The sequence below is a fragment of the Myxine glutinosa genome, chromosome 5, assembly GCF_964187855.1.
Source record: "Myxine glutinosa chromosome 5, kmMyxGlut1.1, whole genome shotgun sequence".
Taxonomy (NCBI): domain Eukaryota; kingdom Metazoa; phylum Chordata; class Myxini; order Myxiniformes; family Myxinidae; genus Myxine; species Myxine glutinosa.
In genome coordinates, this window is record NC_136265.1 from 59,758,703 (window position 1) to 59,777,954 (window position 19,252).

Genomic DNA, 19,252 nt, shown 5'->3' on the forward strand with positions numbered 1-19,252 from the left:
GGCCCTTACTTGAGCCGATGCGACCAGGCGCGGATTCGTCGAAATCTCAGTGCCCGAATCTGACGACGCAGATTTTCCCCTCCAGCGATAATTCCTGTCACCGGATGTCCCTTCAAGGAACTCAAAATTCCCTCGCCACTGTAGATAGACCTTGCTCGTTATGGAGCGCTGACGTCACGCCTTCTTCTCCGACTTTGCACGTGCCGCTTCTTCCTATTCAAGTCTTCCGGGTCGGTTTCCTGTATCATTTAAAGTTAGCCTTTTTAACTTTAGATAATCGTTCCTGAATAATAAACCCTTTTGAAAATAATAATAATACATAATATCAGAAACATGTCCAGTGGGTGAAAACCACCCCAGCGGAAGTGACGAATCCGTAACACACCGTAATCTAATCGCACATTCCATTGGCAGTGAAACAATGGCTTTTCAAAGCATCCAAGGTTCCAAGCCCCAGAATCTTTTAAACAAAGCCAGGCAGAGCTGGACACTGTCTCCATCCCAATAACAGAATCATTTAACATTGAAGTGATCCGCTGATATATATGGATGTACAGTCACGTCAAAAAGTAACCACACCCCATGTAAAGTTTTGACTTTTTCAACATATTTCAACATACAGCTATTTGATCTTCATTTCAACAATTTTTTTTTTTTTTTTTGGATACTGAATCGAGGCTCGTGAAAGAGCTGACATTTACCCCACAAACAAATCAACCAGACAAACAAAACATATAAAAAGAGGGAGCGGAAGACAAGATGGGGAGAGAAGGGGAAGCACACAAACACTTGAGAGCACACATTTGAGAGCAGGGAGATGTTTGGGAGGGAGAGGGCTTGGGGGGAGGAGGCGTGGGAAGGGTGGGGGGGGGGGGGGTTTGGGAGAAGTATAAAACACAAGGACACCAAGGACTTCCAGGACAGAGGTTGGTATTTCAAAAAAGTTGAATTGGGTTGAAATTAGCGGGGGAAGAAAAGATCAAGGTTTTGGATGGGGGAAGATAAGAGATGGTGGTGAACAGCTGTTTTAAAGACCTGGAGGGTGGAGTGGGATTGAAGAGAGTCAGGGAGTTTGTTCCAGAGGCGGGAGAAAAGAGGCATGAAGGAGTGAAGGTGAGCAGAGAGTCTTGATTTTGGCAGTTTAACCATAAGAGGGTTGCAGGCAGATCTTGCACGACCTGGAGGAATATTTGCGGGACAGAGCCCAGAAAGAGCTGGGGGGACAAGGCCAGAGAGGAGTCGGTAGAAGACGGAAAGACCACCAACCTGCCTGCGGTGAGTGAGTGAGAGGCCCTTGGAGTTAGCTTCATCACGGGAGATTCCAATGATTCTGAATGCTTTGGTTTCAACAGCGTGAAGACGAGCTAGGTGTGAGGCAGGAGCACCAGCCCAGAGGGGTGAGCAGTATTCCATTGAGCTGCGGATGAAAGCCTTGTATGTGGTGAGGAGATCAGGTGTGCCAAGGAAGGACTTCGCACGACAGAGGATGCCCAGTCGGCGACTGGCTTTGGAGGCCAGATTTGAAATGTGGTTTTCCCAGGAAAGATCATGGCAGATCGTGAGACCCAAAAGCTTGAGTGACAGAACTTCTTGGAGAGGATTATTCAGAAAGTGGATGGGAGGGTTGTCCAGTCGGTCTTTTCGGAGAGACATCGTAAGAGTGTGAGATTTGTCAGGATTGAAAGACATGTTCCACTTGTTTGACCAGTCTGTGATTTTGTCCAGGTCTGCAGAGAGTGAGGAGGCTGCAGACTGCCGAGCTGAGGGATGAAGAATGGAGCGACAGAGAGTTGAGTCATCAGCAAAGAGATAGAGAGGATTTTCAAGAGAGTCAGAGAGATCATTGATGAAGACCAGAAAAAGCATGGGGCCCAGAACACTGTCTTGGGGAACTCCAGCCTGAACAGGAAGAGGAGTTGAGAGAAACCCATTCAGGGCCACACGTTGACTATGACTAGAGAGGAAGTCCGCCAGCCATGCGTGGAGATTTCCATGGATACAAAAAGAGGAGAGTTTGCTGAGCAGAGCGGGGTGCCAGACCGTATCGAAGGCACGTGATATGTCAAGGGAGACAGCTCTAATTTCCTGTTTGGCATTGAGGACCTCCATCCATTGTTGAGAAAGCAGAAGCAGCATGTCCAGAGTAGAGTGACCAGGTCTGAAACCAAATTGATGATCAGAGATCAAGCCATTGGAGAAGAGGAAAGATTTCATATCTGAAGCAATGATGGATTCCATGACTTTGCTGATAATTGGGAGAAGGCTGATTGGTCTGTAGTTGCTGGGATCTGTTTTTGCACGTTTTTGTGCAAAGCGGTGATGTTGGCAGATTTCCAAGCAGATGGCAGATGACCATGAGCAAAAGAGAGGGTGAAGAGAACAGAGAGAGGGAGTGAAAGAGCGGCAGAACAGGATTTTAGGACCCGGGGGCTGATGCCGTCAGGTCCAGTTGCAGAATCAGACGAGGGTTTTTTTTTTTTTTTTTTTTTTTTTTTTTTTGTATACAACATCGAGGCTCGTGAAAGAGCGAACATTAATCACACAGAAAGACAAACCGACACATAAAACATATAACATCGGGAGCGGTAGACAAGATGGGGAGAGAGGGGGAAGGACACAAACACAACATTTGAGAGCAGGGACCGAGAGACATGGAGACATCGAGAGATCTGAGAGAGGGCGAGGGCTTTGGGGGGGTGGGGCATGGGAAGGGGGCAGTGGGAGAGGTATAAAACATATGGACACTGCCAGGACTTCCAGGAAAGAAGTTGGAATTTCAAACAAGGTGGATCTGGGGTGAATTAGCGGGGGTAGAAAAGATCAAGGTTTTGGATGGGGGAAGATAAGAGATGGTGGTGAACAGCTGTTTTAAAGACCTGGAGGGAGGAGTGGGATTGAAGGGAGTGAGGGAGTTTGTTCCAGAGGCGGGAGAAAAGAGGAATGAAAGAGTGAAGGTGAGCAGAGAGCCGAGATTTCGGCAGTTTAACCATCAGAGGGTTGCTGGCAGATCTTGTGCGACCTGTAGGAATATTTGGGGGACAGAGCACAGAGAGAGCAGGGGGTGCAAGGCCGGAGAGGAGTCGGTAGAAGACAGAAAGACCACCTACCTGCCTGCGGTGAGTTAACAGTTAACAGTAACAGTTAACAGAAAGACCACCTACCTGCCTGCGGTGAGTTAATTTCGGGTTAACAGAAACTTTTCCACCTTGTCATGAGGGAAGGACACAGAGTCCAGGAGCACCTGGGTACGACTGGGTACGGTGGGTACAGAGAGGGATGGGTTTTGGACACAAGGTTTAATTGGCAAACACAGAGTTGAGGCATTCAGGTTTTTAACGTGCGGAGTCAGCCGTGTGGCCGTTTGAGGTGAGGGAGGGGAGGGGGAATCCAGGAGGGGGAACAAACACCAGAAACAGATTTGACCAGATGCCACCAGGATTTGGGAGAGGGAGACAGATAAGAGAGTTCTGTCCTGAGAACGGAGAGATATTGTTTCCTGGCTCTCCTGAGGGTGGACACACACTTGTTTCGGGCTTTGTGGAAGGAAATGAGATTTCCTTCCGTTGGATTTGCTTTCCAGGAGACGAAAGCAAGTTGTTTCTGGGCAATAGCCTCACCACAAGATTCCGTGTACCATGGACGGGAGGAAGGGAATGACAACTGAAGACGAGATGGGATAAATCTGTGCATGAGAGAGAGAGAGCAATATACTTTGGAAGAATTCCCAGGATGAGTTGATGTCAGAGGCGGTAGAGATGGGAGAACAGTCCAGATGATTGATGGCTGCTTGAAGACCGTGCCAGTTGGCCTGAGTGAAATGCCAGACTCGTCGACGCTGAGGAGGCTCTCTGAGAATGGTCAGAGAGATGTCCACTTTAACAAGCACATGATCAGATGAGCCGATTGGAGCAGGAGAAGAGCAGCAGACATTTTCAGGGAAGTTAGTCATAACCAAGTCCAGAAGTGAAGATGCTCCGTTGACTGAGATCCGGGTCTGGAAATTGACAGATTGTGTCAGTCACAGTGAGTCACAGAAGTCCTTCGCTGAAGAGCCATGGCTGGTGAGAGAGGTACCCACACCCAGCCAACTGGCATGGTGACAATTGAAATCACCACATATGAGGAAGAGAGAGTTGGGATGGGTAGATAGAAGTTGGTCCATATTATCAGACAGCGAGATGTAGATGGAGTCATCACTGTTTGGTGGACGGTACAACACACATATGAACAAAAGGTGGGAGCGAAGGGGAAGCCATAGCCAAAGGTATTCCTGGGGGTGAGGTGGAGAGAGGGCAGTGCAGGGCGAGTGAGGAAGAGAGTTTTTTAAAATAAAGATAGCAACCTTTATATCACCTTTATATCAACATTATATCACCTTTATATTGATAGATAAAGGTGATATAATATAACAAATATCATGAAACATTTACATTTTGTAGTCCATTCTTGGGTGGTATTTATGGGATATCAGAGTTGAGTAATGGCAACTGAGACAATGGTGTGTTGGTTTTTGAGCTCTTCAGATGTGTAATTTCAGATGTGCAAGGTGGCGGTGATGTTAGGCAGACCATCCAGCGAGGTGAGTCAGGGCGCCGGCAGACCAACACAGATGTTCAATTCACCACTCAAATCACCCGTGTTCATGTGCTGGTAGCTCCACAAAGAAGGTGTTTGATATTAGTGTGACGGCTGCTTCTTCCACTTTATCACGGGAATGGCACCTTCTCTCAATAATGGAGAATAGCCACAAGGTACAGCCATCTCTGTTGTTTCATAATAGTTCTCTGTGTAGAAGTACAACTTCTAAAAATTAATCAAACGATGAGACCATCCCTGTGAGTGAGTTTACTTGCAGCTAATTTCAATTCTGTTCGTACCCTCTTCCTATTTCAGGAAAACACAGAAACATGAATATTGCTTTGTATAAGTAATTAGAGACATAACAATATTATATAATCTTTAGAAATATGGAATGCTAATAAAGATTAAGCTATAACACTTGGAGCAAACTGCATTTGAATCATAGAACATGTGTGCCCATTAAGCTAGAAATAATAATGTGAAAAGAGCTGTATTAATTCCAAAGTCCTGTGGAGTGAAAAATGCAATACTCTCTGTGGAGCTGGAAACTGCATACTCAGCGATTTCTTCCGAAGTAAGAATCTCCCCTCTGCGATTAAAACCAGATGTACTTCATCTACTTTGACTCTACTCCCCGCTGGGATCTGCAAATAAAATGATTGCCAGATGCTGCCAGATCAACACTTTACCCAAGAGAATGCATACCTCAGCTCAAAGCGGTAACCCCTCTGACCCACATCTTTCAGTTTGACATCTCAAAGCATACCTACCGGTTCTCATGGCTTGCATAATGTGAGACACATGTTCTGGCGCTAGGCTGACTGTGACCTTAGCGACCAATTAATTTCCCTTGCCCCCTTCTTCCCAACATCAAAGAGAAACCCAGCAAAAAAAGAACTGAACTCTCCAGGATCGAGAAGAGACTCACCCAATCTGTTGTTTTGCTGTGTATCTTGTATTGTAACTTGGTTTCAATCGAGTGAGCTCTTCCAGTGATATTAAATCTTTGCAAGTGGTCAAAATGTGTGGACATCTTGTTTATGGACACAAATATTTCTCTAACATCTGTAAAATGTTCTGACCACTTTGGAGGCCCCATCCACACTCAGGTATTTTGAGCAAACCTTGTCCAATTTCTGTCAACCCTGGAATCTTTTAGCCATTGGTGCAGCATTAAACCATCTCGGTGTGCATGACTACAACCACCAAGGACGCATCGACAACATATCTTTGTCGAAATTTGAAAATTATTCACCATTTGAGTTAAATCATATGTTGTTATTCGAAGACAATATGGAAGTGATGGTCGCTTTCACGAGGTGGCACCAATGTGAAGAAGAAGATTGACTTTTAATCACAAATATACCCACTTCAAAAATAGCAAATCAGAAAAAGACATCACATCTATTATGCAGGGTTTCAAGGGATAGATTAGCGTCGAGGTGGTCTGAGAGTCTGAGTTCCCCTTTCAGTGCTATAGAAACCTGAAATTCATGGGGGATATGGTTCTGAAAAATGCTGCGAATGTCGAATCTGCATTCTTTCAATGGTCGGGGCATTCTTTCAATGGGGAAAAAGGGGATAGATTCCCGGGGTTTGAGATTCATCAGGCAAAATTTCATGAACACGAATGCACATGGTTACAGTTTCATTTTAAATGCTTGCAGATAAAAGAACAACAGCATGTACTGTTTTCAATTTTTATTGAAGATACGGCACAGAACAGTGTGATGTAACGTTTTATGATGATGATTATTGAGAATGTATTAAACTCAAAGAACTCCTCTGAAGAGGACACAGGTGAAGGTGCTGATGAGTCCTCAATCAAAGGAAATGCAGGCGAAATGCAGGTGTTGAGGTGTAGGGGCCAGGGCGCAAAAAAAATGGGCCATTGTGAGCTATTTTGCCGAGTGCTGCAGGAATCTGTGCACCTCTTTGCATGGCAGTAGAACATCATCCAACACCCTCTTAAACTGGAGGTACCGCTCCATCATTGGGTCGGCATCTTGCAACCTGTCAGCGACTGACTTCATATCCTGCAGAACATGAGCGAAGAACTTGATGGTCAGGTTGGGCCTCGCCATCTCTTCCTGCTCTTCTCTGCCAGCCTCCTTCTCAGGAGCCTTAATTATGGCCTCCAAACTCCTCCTGTCAGCTCCTCACTATGCGAGGTGATGATCCCCTCCAATTCCTCAGGATGCATGTCGTCAAAGCCATTGCCTCCCATCTCCCATGCCAATCCAGCAATTGTCCTCCTCCGTTCCATGATGTCGGGAAAGACTCTGAAGTCTTTCACTGCCTGTGGCAATAAATTGTGCCAATAAGCAATGATGGTGGAGGCTTTGACCTCGTCCAAGGAGTCCTTGATGGTGCTGATACAGTGCACGATGTTGAAATCCTTCCAACATTTCCTGACGCCAAGTTCAGGGGGTGAGCTCAATAGCATCCAAGATGCGATGGAAAGTGTGGAATTCGGAAACGATACATCATAATCAGTTTAACCCTGCAGTCCCCTTTGGCATTGGAGCATAGGAGAAGAGATATCCAGTTCTTGGCAACCTTGAAGCCTCATGCTGTCCTCTCTCTCGCTTCGAGATGAGCTCCCTCATGGTCCGCTGAAGCCCACTCGCCTGTGAGCTTTACATTGCCGAAACCGTAGCACTGCTTAAAGTGGGTAAACCATCCCCTGCTGGCTTGGAAGGGCCTGGAGCCACTCGTACCTACATCACTCGTGTTTGCAACACAGCCCATGCCAGCCAGACGATCGTACATTTATTTGGCTTTTCACAAATCAGAGGTCTGCTTAAAAGAATGTTCCTCTGGGCATTGTCCTCTATCCACACAATTATTGCCTTCTCCATTTCTTTGATGTGAACATCCTTGGTCATGACTTTTGCTGCCTTTGGGGGCCTCCTGCACAACTCATAGGCTTCGGACCCATGAGCGAACGATGTGCACAAAAGTTCACGAGTGTTCGTAATCGCAGCATGTCAAAGGCAGCAGAATGAAAAGAAAAAAATGAAACACAGGACAAGCTGCACATTAGTAGTCGTGCAGGGGTTGTGGGTAGATTGGGGATGGGTGGGTCTTGTGACCATTGTTTATGGGCGTTGGTGGCAGGGCATGGTTAATGTGCAGTGCAGCTGCTTCAAGCACAACACATTTGTGGTTTATTGAAGATGCTTTTTAAACTGTTATGTGCATCGCTGGTGGGAGATGTTTTTGTGGTCACAAAAAACTGAATACGCGAAGCAGAGGACCGCAAATGTGTAAGCAGGTCAGTTTGCAAACCATAAATACGCAGATTCCGTGAATGTCGAACCCACAAATATCGGGGTTTTTACTGCACTCAGAAAGGGTTTTCCTTATAATTCATGTTGTCCTGAGGGGGCGTTCTTATATTTTGAAGTATTTGTGGGATGCTTAGTTTTCTGTTCCTGTGTTCTTGTACTCTGATAAATTGTGATGTTGTATGTGCCTTTTTATTTATGTCATATAAATGTGGATTTGACACATTTGTCGAGACCAAATTGATTTTGAATGTCCCCAGGGTACTGCTTTTCTAGTTTTAGTTGATTTCTTCCGGTTCCAGTCTCGAAGCTCTGGCCGTGCGATTTTCGTCTGTGCAAACGTCCTCAAAGACAAGCAAGTCTTCCTGGTCGTTTTTGCTGTGCTTTTGCTGTTTATTTTGTCCTCTCCGTGTTTGTTGTGTGCTCCGAGTTTGGCTTTGTTTTAAAATTTGTGCCAATTTGCGAGTATTCGTCGTACTTTTTGAACCAGATTATTTGAGGCATAACTTTTCCTAGTTAGACTCCACAATCGCTTTTTATTGTCTTTTCTGTCTACCACCTTCAGCCCTTTTGTTTTCTCCTCAATCCCCTTCTCCAATTCCTCTCAATTGTACCCCCTGTTTTGTGCCGTTAAAAAAAAAATTCAATAAAAAACTAAATTCCTGACCTTCAAACCTTACACCTTCCAGACCACCCCACTTCCTGCTCTCTTCAATCTTTGCAATTTTTAACTTTGCATTTAACTTTAACTTTGCAAAACCTACGAGAATTCACTCTTCTTCCTCTTCAAAAGTATGCTTTCAAATAAATCCTTCGATCATTCTAACCCTTACAGCTTTTCCTTTCGACATTCTCCACACACGCCTTTATTCCACCCCTCCTCCAGCGTGTTCAAACGTATCTCATATTTCATTATGGATATTCATATTTCATTAATTGTTCCTTTTGTACATTTTCTGTTCCCTCCTTCCTTCCACTTGCCTGTATCATACCAACCCTTTCTTTTACCAGCATCCCATTCCATATCCCCTTCCTCCACTCCCTCACATTCCATCATTACCTTCCCCCTACCCCTCCTCAACAAAACTCTCCCCTCACTGCTCCACTTCAAATCTCCCCCTCACCCTTGTGGATGTGACAAAATGCTGGCTTGGAAGGGCCTGGAGCCACTCCCCCTTCATATTATCTCCCCCTTTCAAATCTCCCTCTCAAATCTCAAATCTCCCCCTTTATATTATAGTAGAGGTATTGAAGTGTAATATGTGTGCAAAATTTCAAGATGATTGGATGTGCGGTCTGGAAGCTGGAAGTTATTATTGCGTGAAGCAGAAGAGTCTTCCAGAGTAGTAATGGAATTAATTATCACACTGCACAGGATGAGCAGTCAAAGTACGGAGCGACCTCACTGGGTCATTTTGACCTCAAATGAAATTCTGATTTCAGATTTGTCAATCGCTGAGGTGTATTAACACATGACCAAAACAGATTTGGCGAAATCCCAACGGTTTTTGATGAAAATATAACATTTGTGTCTGCATTTCAGTAAAGTAAAGTGTGTGCCGTCAGCATTTTAAAAATTGAAACGTGGCTCATTGTAAAGAACTCCATATGGGGAATAGGTGTTGTTAACGATGATGTCATTGGTGCCATAATTAGGCCATCATAATTCGACAGGGACAACGCTTAGTCTGATCAGTTTGAAATTTATTGAGCATGATCTATGCAACAATTATTTCGAGAATATAAATTTATGATGTCACCGCTCACGTGGTCTGGCAGCTATATTGGATAAAAACAAAAGAAACGTTCAAAAATAGAAGAGTTGGCTCACACCAAGGTGACTGCGCAGGGTAAGTATTCCATGAACACCATCTCGTGCCCTTCATGCAACCAATCCCACTTAGCTCCTCCCTGTCCCCCTCAGCCCCCATCCCCATTTCTCTCTTCTTCACAAGTATAAAAAAGGATGCTCTGGACTGCAGAGTAGTATTTTCACTTTAGGATTTTGACTTAAGATTTTGTTGTGTATCTTGCAGTGTGCCCTTCTTGATTTGCAGTGTGTTCTTCTTGGTTTGGAAAGGGTTTATTGTTTCTTACTGTGTATCTTCTTGTAAACAAAAGTGAGATCCTCTTCGGGAATTAAAATTTGTCAATCCTTCTTCTGACAAAAGGTTTGGACATTGAATTCTTGATTCATCAATTACTTCAGGTCTAAAAGCTACAACCGCGTCCACCACCCTTGGTTGCTACATTTCGCTCGTATGATTTACCAGCTAATTGTTTGTTATTCTGATGCTCGCCTTTGGGCACCTGCGGTTTGCATAAGATATCCGTTCTATGCTCGTTCTATACTTGCTCGAAATAATAATATGAAAACAAATTTGACGAAATTCATGATTGCAAAAGTTGTAGCGGTGACAGATTTTTCCCAGCTCGTATCTGGAGAACCACATCATCTTTTCAATGATGTTTTGTGGATTTGGACTTGATATGGGGACTCAATTTGGACTAATTCCTTTTTGGATTTGTTGGACTGCCGAAAACCTTCCTGGGTATGGGTGTGTCGAGTTGTCCCCGCCCACTTCACACCTGCTTCTTGTGAACCTTGGCCCAGTTCACACACGTTTGAGCTCCCGCTTTTCTTGAGGGGCACAAGAAGGCAGACAGAAAGACTAATCCACGATTTGATTTGAATTTGAGTTTTCTGCATAAAGCATGGGAATGTGGAGTCCACCACTATGCTCAACCCCAACTACTTCCGACTCACTCCCAATGCTTCCCGCATCTTCCATTCTTTCTTCCTCCATATAGCTCATCTCCTCCTCCATCGAGAGAAGATCGCTACTATGCGCGGATTTTATTTTCAGAATAAAATTTAAATTTTAACTGACGCGCTGTTCGCGTCCCACGCACCAATCGACTATTCAAATTTATCGCCTCCGACTAAAAAAAATTTGTTTCCAGGATGTCCACTCTTGACACCAATTTTTTTTTTAGGGTTCTATCTCACTCCTTGACAACAGTTGTCACACGGACCCTTCGGTTAAGACCAGGGACCCCGGATGGACCAGAACAGATTTACTGGAGGCGACGACCAAACACGGATTGTGCTATCAAATGCGGGAAGAGAAGAAGCGAAGAGGAAGAAGCGGGAGCGCGTAACTGTGGAAGGGTAACGAACTCAAACGGCACAAGATTTGCAGGGAACGGAAAATAATACAAGGGTTTATTTGCAATAAGGATCGGAACAGGGATACGCGACGATAAATCGAATTCCTAAATTGGATTCCCACACACCAGACTCAACAACAGGACACAGAGATGAATGAACAAAAGAAACGCCGTGTAATGGTGATGTGGTGTGCGGTCGTATCTGTCCGTCGGTTGCAGTGCAGCACGGCTCCAAACTCCGGCATGGAGGAACCCTCCATCCACCTCGCACGCTTCGCTAGGACCGAGCCAACGCCCTCGCCATTTGCACACAAGGTCCCGTTCACCACTCTAAGCTCCAGAAGCACCGAGCACCGCTCCAAGCACCACGAGCGAACTGTCAGCTGATGAAGAGAAGCGCAGGGACCAACATATCTCGTACAGTGCCAATAGATTCGCGAAGAAAAACGGCAAAAGGGGAGAGAGGGCCAAAGGAGTGCAATTGCGACTGCATGCTATGAAAACCCAAGAGAGCTGCTGCTCCGAGCCAAGCACGTGAATGTCGTGCAGCACCCCCTTTTATGACCTGGCCTGTGACGCCGGTCTCGGCGTGCCCTCCGATTGGTCGAGTGCTTCCCGCACCGGAACTGCTCGACCCCCTCCCTGCTCAGCCAACCGTCCTCCCATGCGTGGCCCCCGGCCTTGCCACGAGGCCGTTCCAGGCCAGCTGGAGGTGTAGCCGGCTGCGGCCCATGCGGCGGTGCCCCAAACTCGCCCCCTGCCCGTTTTCTTCTGAAGTCCGAGCGCCAAACTGTGTACGTTCTTCTATCTGTGTGTGGTAAAACCTTTGATCCACTGACATAATCCAACACATTGTATCCACATTAGGCCTTGATCATGACGTAATCGGCTGTGTGCTGGAGTATAAAAGCGAGACTGACTGGAGCATCCAGTGAGAGAGCATCCCAGCAAATTCCTTCATTGGCTCAATCGTGATTGGCAAAATGTAACTTAATGTGTGAGGTGTTTTCTCCTGCTTGTAGAAATTAACATTGAAATCTGTAACATCTCTTTGCAAGTATTAATAAAATCTGTTATGCTTGGAACTTGATTGGTGAAGACTAATTTATTTTAATGATTGAACTCTGGAATACTTTGAACCTGACAGAAGTGAGGGAAAATTCCCCCACAATGATCTTCAATTGTGGCCAGTTCATATTTACCCCACCATACTGGAATACCGGTACTGCAAGTTGGTCTATAGCTTTGATATTGTTCATCGGAAAGAGGGATTACTGCACAATTAGTGTTATTCTGCGAAATAACATTTTGCTGATTATTATACGCTTTTTTTTTTTTTGTTGCACCTGGGGACCTTCTGGGCTAACTCCCGCTCTAGTAGGGAAAATGGCCTTCAAAATGCATGTTGTGTTGTTGTTGTTGGGGACCTTCTTATATTCCAAGGTATTTTTGGGATGCTTCATTTTCTAGTTCCTGTATTGTTGTCCATCCATCGATTGAGAAATTGTGTGTTCTTTCTGTTTTACCATCTAGAAATGTGCATTTGACACATTTGTCAAGACCAAATTACATTTGAATGTCCTCTGAGTGGCGCTTTACTTGTTTGAGTTGATCTGCCAATTTATCATTTGGTGAAAACAGTTTTAGATCAACCATGTGCAGAAGATGTGTCACCTCTACAGGTTCTTTGGTCATTTATCTTTTGGATGTTAGATCGTATTTGTGTCCTTGCTCATTGATGACGATATTCAGTGGGTCCAGAGCTAGGCAAAGCAGGAGGAGGAAAGGCTGCAAGATATCGTGTAAGATTTGTCGTCTGTGTATTCTGTGATGTTGAGAAAAATATGACGAAGAAGCAAATAGCTCGCTGTGCACAAACACATTTAAAGCTTCTCTCCTGCATGTATTATTTTATGTCTCCTTAACTCTGATGATTGAGTAAAGGCTTGAGGACACAAAGAACACCTGTGTGGCTTCTCTCCTGTGTGTATTCTTTGATGATTCCTTAAATATGATGATTGAGTAAAGGCTTTAGGACACACTGAACATTTGTGAGGCTTCTCTCCTGTGTGTATTCTTTGATGATTCCTTAAAGCTGATGATTGAGTAAAGGCTTTAGGACACACAGAACACTTGTATGGCTTCTCTCCCGTGTGCAGTCTTTGATGAATGTGTAAATTTGATGATTGAGAAAAGGCTTTAGGACACACTGAACATTTGTGAGGCTTCTCACCTGTGTGTGTTCTTTGATGATCCCTTAAATTTGATGATCGAGTGAAGGCCTTATCACACAAAGAACATTTGTGTGGGTTCTCTCTTGCATGTATCATTTGATGATCCCTCAAATGTGATGAACGAATAAAGGCTTTTGGACACAAAGAACACTTGTGAGGCTTCTCTCCCGTGTGCCATCTTTGATGAATGTGTAAATCTGATGATTGAATAAAGGCTTTAGGACACAGTGAACACTTATGTGGCTCCTCACCTGTGTGTGTTCTTTGATGAATGTGTAAATTTGATGATCGAGTAAAGGCTTCAGGACACAAAGAACACTTGTGAGGCTTCTCTCCCGTGTGCCATCTTTGATGAATGTGGAAACCTGATGATTGAATAAAGCCCTTAGGGCACAGAGAACACTTGTGTAGTATCTCTCCCATGTGCAGTCTTTGATGATTCCTCAAATCTGATGATCGAGTAAAGGCTTTAGGACACAGTGAACAGTTGTGAGGCTTCTCAACTGTGTGTGTTCTTTGATGAATGTTTAAATTTGATGATTGAGTGAAGGCTTCAGGACACAAAGAACACTTGTGAGGCTTCTCACCTGTGTGTGTTCTTTGATGAATGTGTAAATTTGATGATTGAGTGAAGGCTTTAGGACACAAAGTACACTTGTGAGGCTTCTCACCTGTGTGTGTTCTTTGATGAATGTGTAAATTTGATGATTGACTAAAGGCCTTCGGACACAAAGAACACTTGTGAGGCTTCTCTCCTGTGTGTATTCTTTGATGAATGCGTAAAGTTGCTGACTGACGAAAGGCTTTAGGACACAAAGAACACTTGTGTGGCTTCTCTCCAGTGTGCTGTCTTTGATGAATGTGTAAATCTGATGACCAAGTAAAGGCTTTCGGACAGAAAGAACACTTGTGTGGTTTCCCACTTCCTTGTATATTATTGAGAATCTCTGTGCAACATTTACGAGACATGCTGCGAAATGTACCAGCATCTTGAGTAACTGTCTGTGTCATGTTATGATTGAAAACTTGTGCGTTGACCAACTGGGAACAGTTGGAACAAGAATCCAGTTTCATTTGGTTCTCTGTGAAGACAAGTCACAAAACGCAATCATTCACACAAATTTGTCCATAATTGATAAGTATTTTTCAAGAGCAGATATTATTCAAGTAAATTTGAATGTCATCCTTTTTTAAACATTTATTTTGGAGGGAGAGGGTCGAGTTAAGATTCAAAAAAGGAGGAGTTTTAGAACTGGCCAAATTAATCAAAAAGTTAATGAGGACACACAAACTACCTTCATAAAGGTTGTTCCGTCATTCTGGACAGCTTATAACAATCAGAGGTTTTTCGCTTTCGCTTTCACTCTCATTCTCATTCCACGAGCTCCAGCTCGTTCCGCTCCCCATCGCTCGCTCACCTGCTCGATGTCTTATCTCTGAACCCCCCTTTTTATACTACTCGTGGGGGAAAGGGGGTGGAGGAGGGGAAGGGAAAGGAGAGGGGTCGATTATTACAATGGTCTTTCACATTATTCACACCTATCATATTTTCATTATACTCGAACAGCAAATGAACGAATATTTGTTGATATTCTATTTTAGGGAATAGCTTAATTTTCTCATGGCTTTCGTTGCCGTCAATTATATTTACAAAACATGTGTTGAAACTTGGCTCTTGGTTTAAATATCGTTCCTGAGCAGAGATGATATCATAAACATCTTTCGATGTTCTGCTCTGAGAGCTTCCTCAGCCACATATCATTTCAAGATTGTCGTAAATTATTTTTCCATCGATCTCTTGACATCCATTAAATATTTTAAACTCCTCAATCTGTGTGGTTTATTCAGGCTTGTTTTGGTTATCTGTTCAATAAGATTTTTTTGATAATTACCACATTTGTTATGTTTTCAATTTCAATACCAAGACTGTGATTTTCTCCACTCTTTGGTTTGGTTATTGCTTGTTTGTTTGGTTGTGCTTGGTGGTTTGAATACCATGGGTTAAATTCATTTGGTTTGTGAAATCCCTTCAGTCTGGAAAAATAAAATGCTGCACACACCCTGCCAGTATAGTATTGTTCTCAGTTTTTTTTTTTTGTTTGTTTTTTTTACCAAAAAACCGCACACAGATTTCCCACAAACGAAGTCAGCGACAGAGCAGGCAGAGAGCGTGCCATTTCTCAAAAAAAGCATTTGCAGTCACGTGAAAAATTAAATACACCCCATGTAAAGTTTTGACTTTTTCAACATATTTCAACATACAGCTATTTGATCTTCATTTCAACAATATTGATAGATAAAGGTGATATACAAGAAACAAGATGCATTTTAAGGCCATTTTCCCTGCTAGAGCAGGGGTTAGCCTGAAATAACATAACATAACAAATAATATTGATATAATATAACGATAATATTGATATAATATAAAAATATCATGAAACATTTACATTTTGTAGTCCATTGTATAATATAAATAAACATAAATGCAAATTTCGCATGTGGAAAAAGTAAGTACACCCCAACATTTATCACTACTTCAAACACGTAAAATTTGAATCAGCTGCACCAGCTCAGGTGCAAATGATTAGAACATCATTAGAGAGGATCTTGGTGGAACCTGTCTCATTTAAACCTCAGACATTTAGTTTGGTTTGCTCTTTGTTGTTGAAGTGTGTGGCGTCACCATGCCGAGATCAAAAGAGCTCTCTGAGGCCTTCAGAAAGAAGGTTATAGATGCCTACGAGTCTGGGAATGGATTTAAAAAGATCTCCAAACAATTTGAAATCAATCATTCGACTGTCCGGAAGATCATCTACAAGTGGAGAAGATTCCAAACAACTGCCAACTTGTTCAGGCCAGGCCGCCCCAGCAAGTTCAGCCCGAGAGCAGACCGCAAGATGCTGAAAGAAGTCTCAAAGAACCCCAGAATGTCATCACAGGACCTACAGGTAGCTCTTGCCACTGTTGATGTCAAAGTGCACGAGTTTACCATTAGAAAGAGGCTGCACAAATTTGACCTACATGGGAGGTGTGCCAGAACGAAACCTTTGCTGTCCAGAAAGAACATCAGGGCAAGACTAAAGTTTGCCAATGAACACCTCGGTAAAGACCAGCACTTCTGGAACAATGTGCTCTGGACAGATGAGTCAAAGGTAGAGCTATTTGGCCACAGTACCAGAAGACATGTTTGGCCAAAACCAAAGACAGCATTTGACCACAAGAACCTGATACCAACTGTAAAGCATGGTGGTGGAAATAGTATGGTTTGGGGCAGCTTTGCTGCATCAGGGCCTGGGCAGCTCACCATCATTGAATCCACCATGAAATCTTCATTGTACCAGACGGTGCTTCAGGATAATGTGAGGCCATCTGTCGGAAAGTTGAAGCTCAACTGAAGGTGGACCTTGCAACATGACAATGACCCAAGACATACCAGTAAATCCACCAAGGAATGGCTGAAAAGAAAGAAATGGAGGGTTCTGGAATGGCCAAGTCAAAGCCTGGATCTAAATCCCATCGAGATGTTGTGGGGGGGGTTTGAAACGAGCTGTGCGTGCAAGAAACCCCTCAAACATCGCACAGCTGAAAGAATTCTGCATGGAGGAGTTCGGCAAAAATTTCTCCCAGTCCATGTCAGAGACTGGTAGACAGTTATAGGAAACGCCCACTTGAGGTTGTTTCTGCCAAAGGGGGCCAATACCACCTTTTGGAGCCATGGGTGTACTTACTTTTTCCACATGCGAAATTTGCATTTATGCTTATTTAAATTAAACAATGGACTACAAAATGTAAATGTTTCATGATATTTGTTATTTTATATCACCTTTATCTATCAATATTGTTGAAATGAAGATCAAATAGCTGTATGTTGAAATATGTTGAAAAAGTCAAAACTTTACATGGGGTGTACTTACTTTTTCATGTGACTGTAAATTCCTATTTAAACCCAGAGCCAGAGCCCAGAGCAAATAAGCATATTAAACCCAGAACCCAGAGCAGTTAAGCACATTTTGAGCATCGACAAACTCGCAATGATCCTGATTAAGGATTAACCTCTCTGATGAAGAAGATAATGATTTTATCTCTCAACAACAATATTGGTAAGTTTAATGTTCCTAATATGAGTCTCATACATCATTAATTGTGAAATGATAAACCTTGTACAGCAATACCCCGGTCTACGTCATTAATTGGTTTCATAAGCCGTGACGTAACTCGGTTTTTGACGTGAACCGGGCGTAATGCCTTAAAAATGCCTTAAAATGAAGACAAACACCATAACCATGCAGCATTGATGTTAAGCACTGCCTGATAGATGTTATAGTTTTTCCAAAACTGCCGGATGTTGATGCCTACCTCCTCAGACATTGCATCGACAGCCTGACGAAGAGTGCGGCGGAGATAGTAGCGCTTAAAAAGCGCTATCACACCCTGGTCCATAGGCTGGATGAGCGATGTGGTGTTGGGTGGCAAGTCCACCACCTTTGCATTGGGGTCGAAATCACCGAGGTTATTGGGATGGCCAGGTGCATTGTCCAAAATCAGCAGCAATTTAAATTGAATTTTCTTCTCTCGACAATAGCTCTTGACAGTCGGGATGAAATGATTGATGAACCATTCTTCAAAAATTATGACGGTTCCCCATGCCTTCATATTATTCATCCAAATGACGGGAAGAGACGCCTTCGGGATGTTCTTAAGTGCCCGGGGGTTCGCCGCATGATACACCAAAAGCGGCTTCACCTTGAAGTCACCGGTGCAATTACCCTCAAGCATTAGCGTTAGCCGCTCCTTTGCGACTTTGTAGCCTGGCATGGTCTTCTTCTCCTTCGTGATAAAGGATCTGTCGGGCATCCTCTTCCAAAAAAGGCCCGTTTCGTCGACGTTGAAGATCTGCTCGGGCAAGAATCCCTCGTCCTCAATGATCTTCAATGTGGCAGGAAATTCCTCAGCGGCTACGGTGTCGGCAGCTGCGGCTTCGCCCTGAATCTTGACGTTGTGCAAGCTGAAGCGCCGTTTAAAGCGTGCAAATCATCCAGAGCGTGCAACGAAGGTTGTGTCCTTATCCTCCGGGTACTTTTTCAGAAGATCCTGAAACAAAGACTTCGCCTTCTCCTGTATCAGCAGCTGGCTCGTTGGTATGCGTTCGTATTGGTATGTGTTGGTATTATGATGTTTGAGTGACGTAAAGTTGCACATAATGACGTTCGCTGAACTGAAATTTACCCTAGAAGAGTGGCGTAAAGTCGGATTTGACGTAGGTCGAAATGGCGTAAAACGGGGTATTGCTGTATATCAACAACTATTTGTATTTCTTTTTATTTACAGCATATCAAACTCACTTGAACAAGAGGTGAACTGCAAAGCCAACCAACCTCAAAAGCAATGCAGACATTTGAATGAGCTTCGAAAGGAATTCCATTCAATGTGTCAAAACCTACACAAGGATTTGAATGAGTGTGTTAATGAATGACCACCGAAATGGAAGCCTCAGGTTATCATACTAAAATATGCAAATTGGTGTCTGTCTGTCTGTCTGATGATTTTTTGACCCCGATACATTTTGTCGTTACTTGTCCATTCTCAACCAAATTTGACAGGATGACTAAGGGTTACATAATGAAGGTTCCAGAGCATTCATTTGTCCCCCTCCCTGAGGGGGTTTTCTCCACCATTTCCGTCAATGGGGTTGCGTGTTGAGGTGTATGTCGATGTTAAGTTAGCTTTATCATGGCGTTTTTCCAAACCCGCTTCTGATAACAAAACTAACGATTAGAGCATAGCATTAATGTTATTATAAAACAATATTAATACCAATAATATCCCACCTCCCCAGGAGGTTTTTCCTCCTCGAACAAACATCGAATCAACATTTATAAATAGCTTATCATGGCGTTTTCATGGGAGCAACGGCCTCTACCAGAAGTAAAAAAATATTATAAACCACAAGCACGTATGATTAGCTTTTTAAACAGT

The 19,252-nt window shown here is 43.6% G+C and overlaps 1 protein-coding gene across 1 annotated transcript in view; it reads right to left on the minus strand.

Moving 5' to 3' along the window:
* Positions 1-12,925: 12,925 nt before the first annotated feature.
* The window catches only part of LOC137427488 (uncharacterized), a 68,580-nt gene continuing 62,253 nt past the window's right edge, over positions 12,926-19,252 (minus strand). Inside the window, exon 5 of the mRNA XM_078777308.1 lies at positions 12,926-14,358. Within this exon, the coding sequence (XP_078633434.1) occupies positions 12,926-14,358 (1,433 nt within the window). The remainder of the gene's footprint in view (positions 14,359-19,252) is intronic.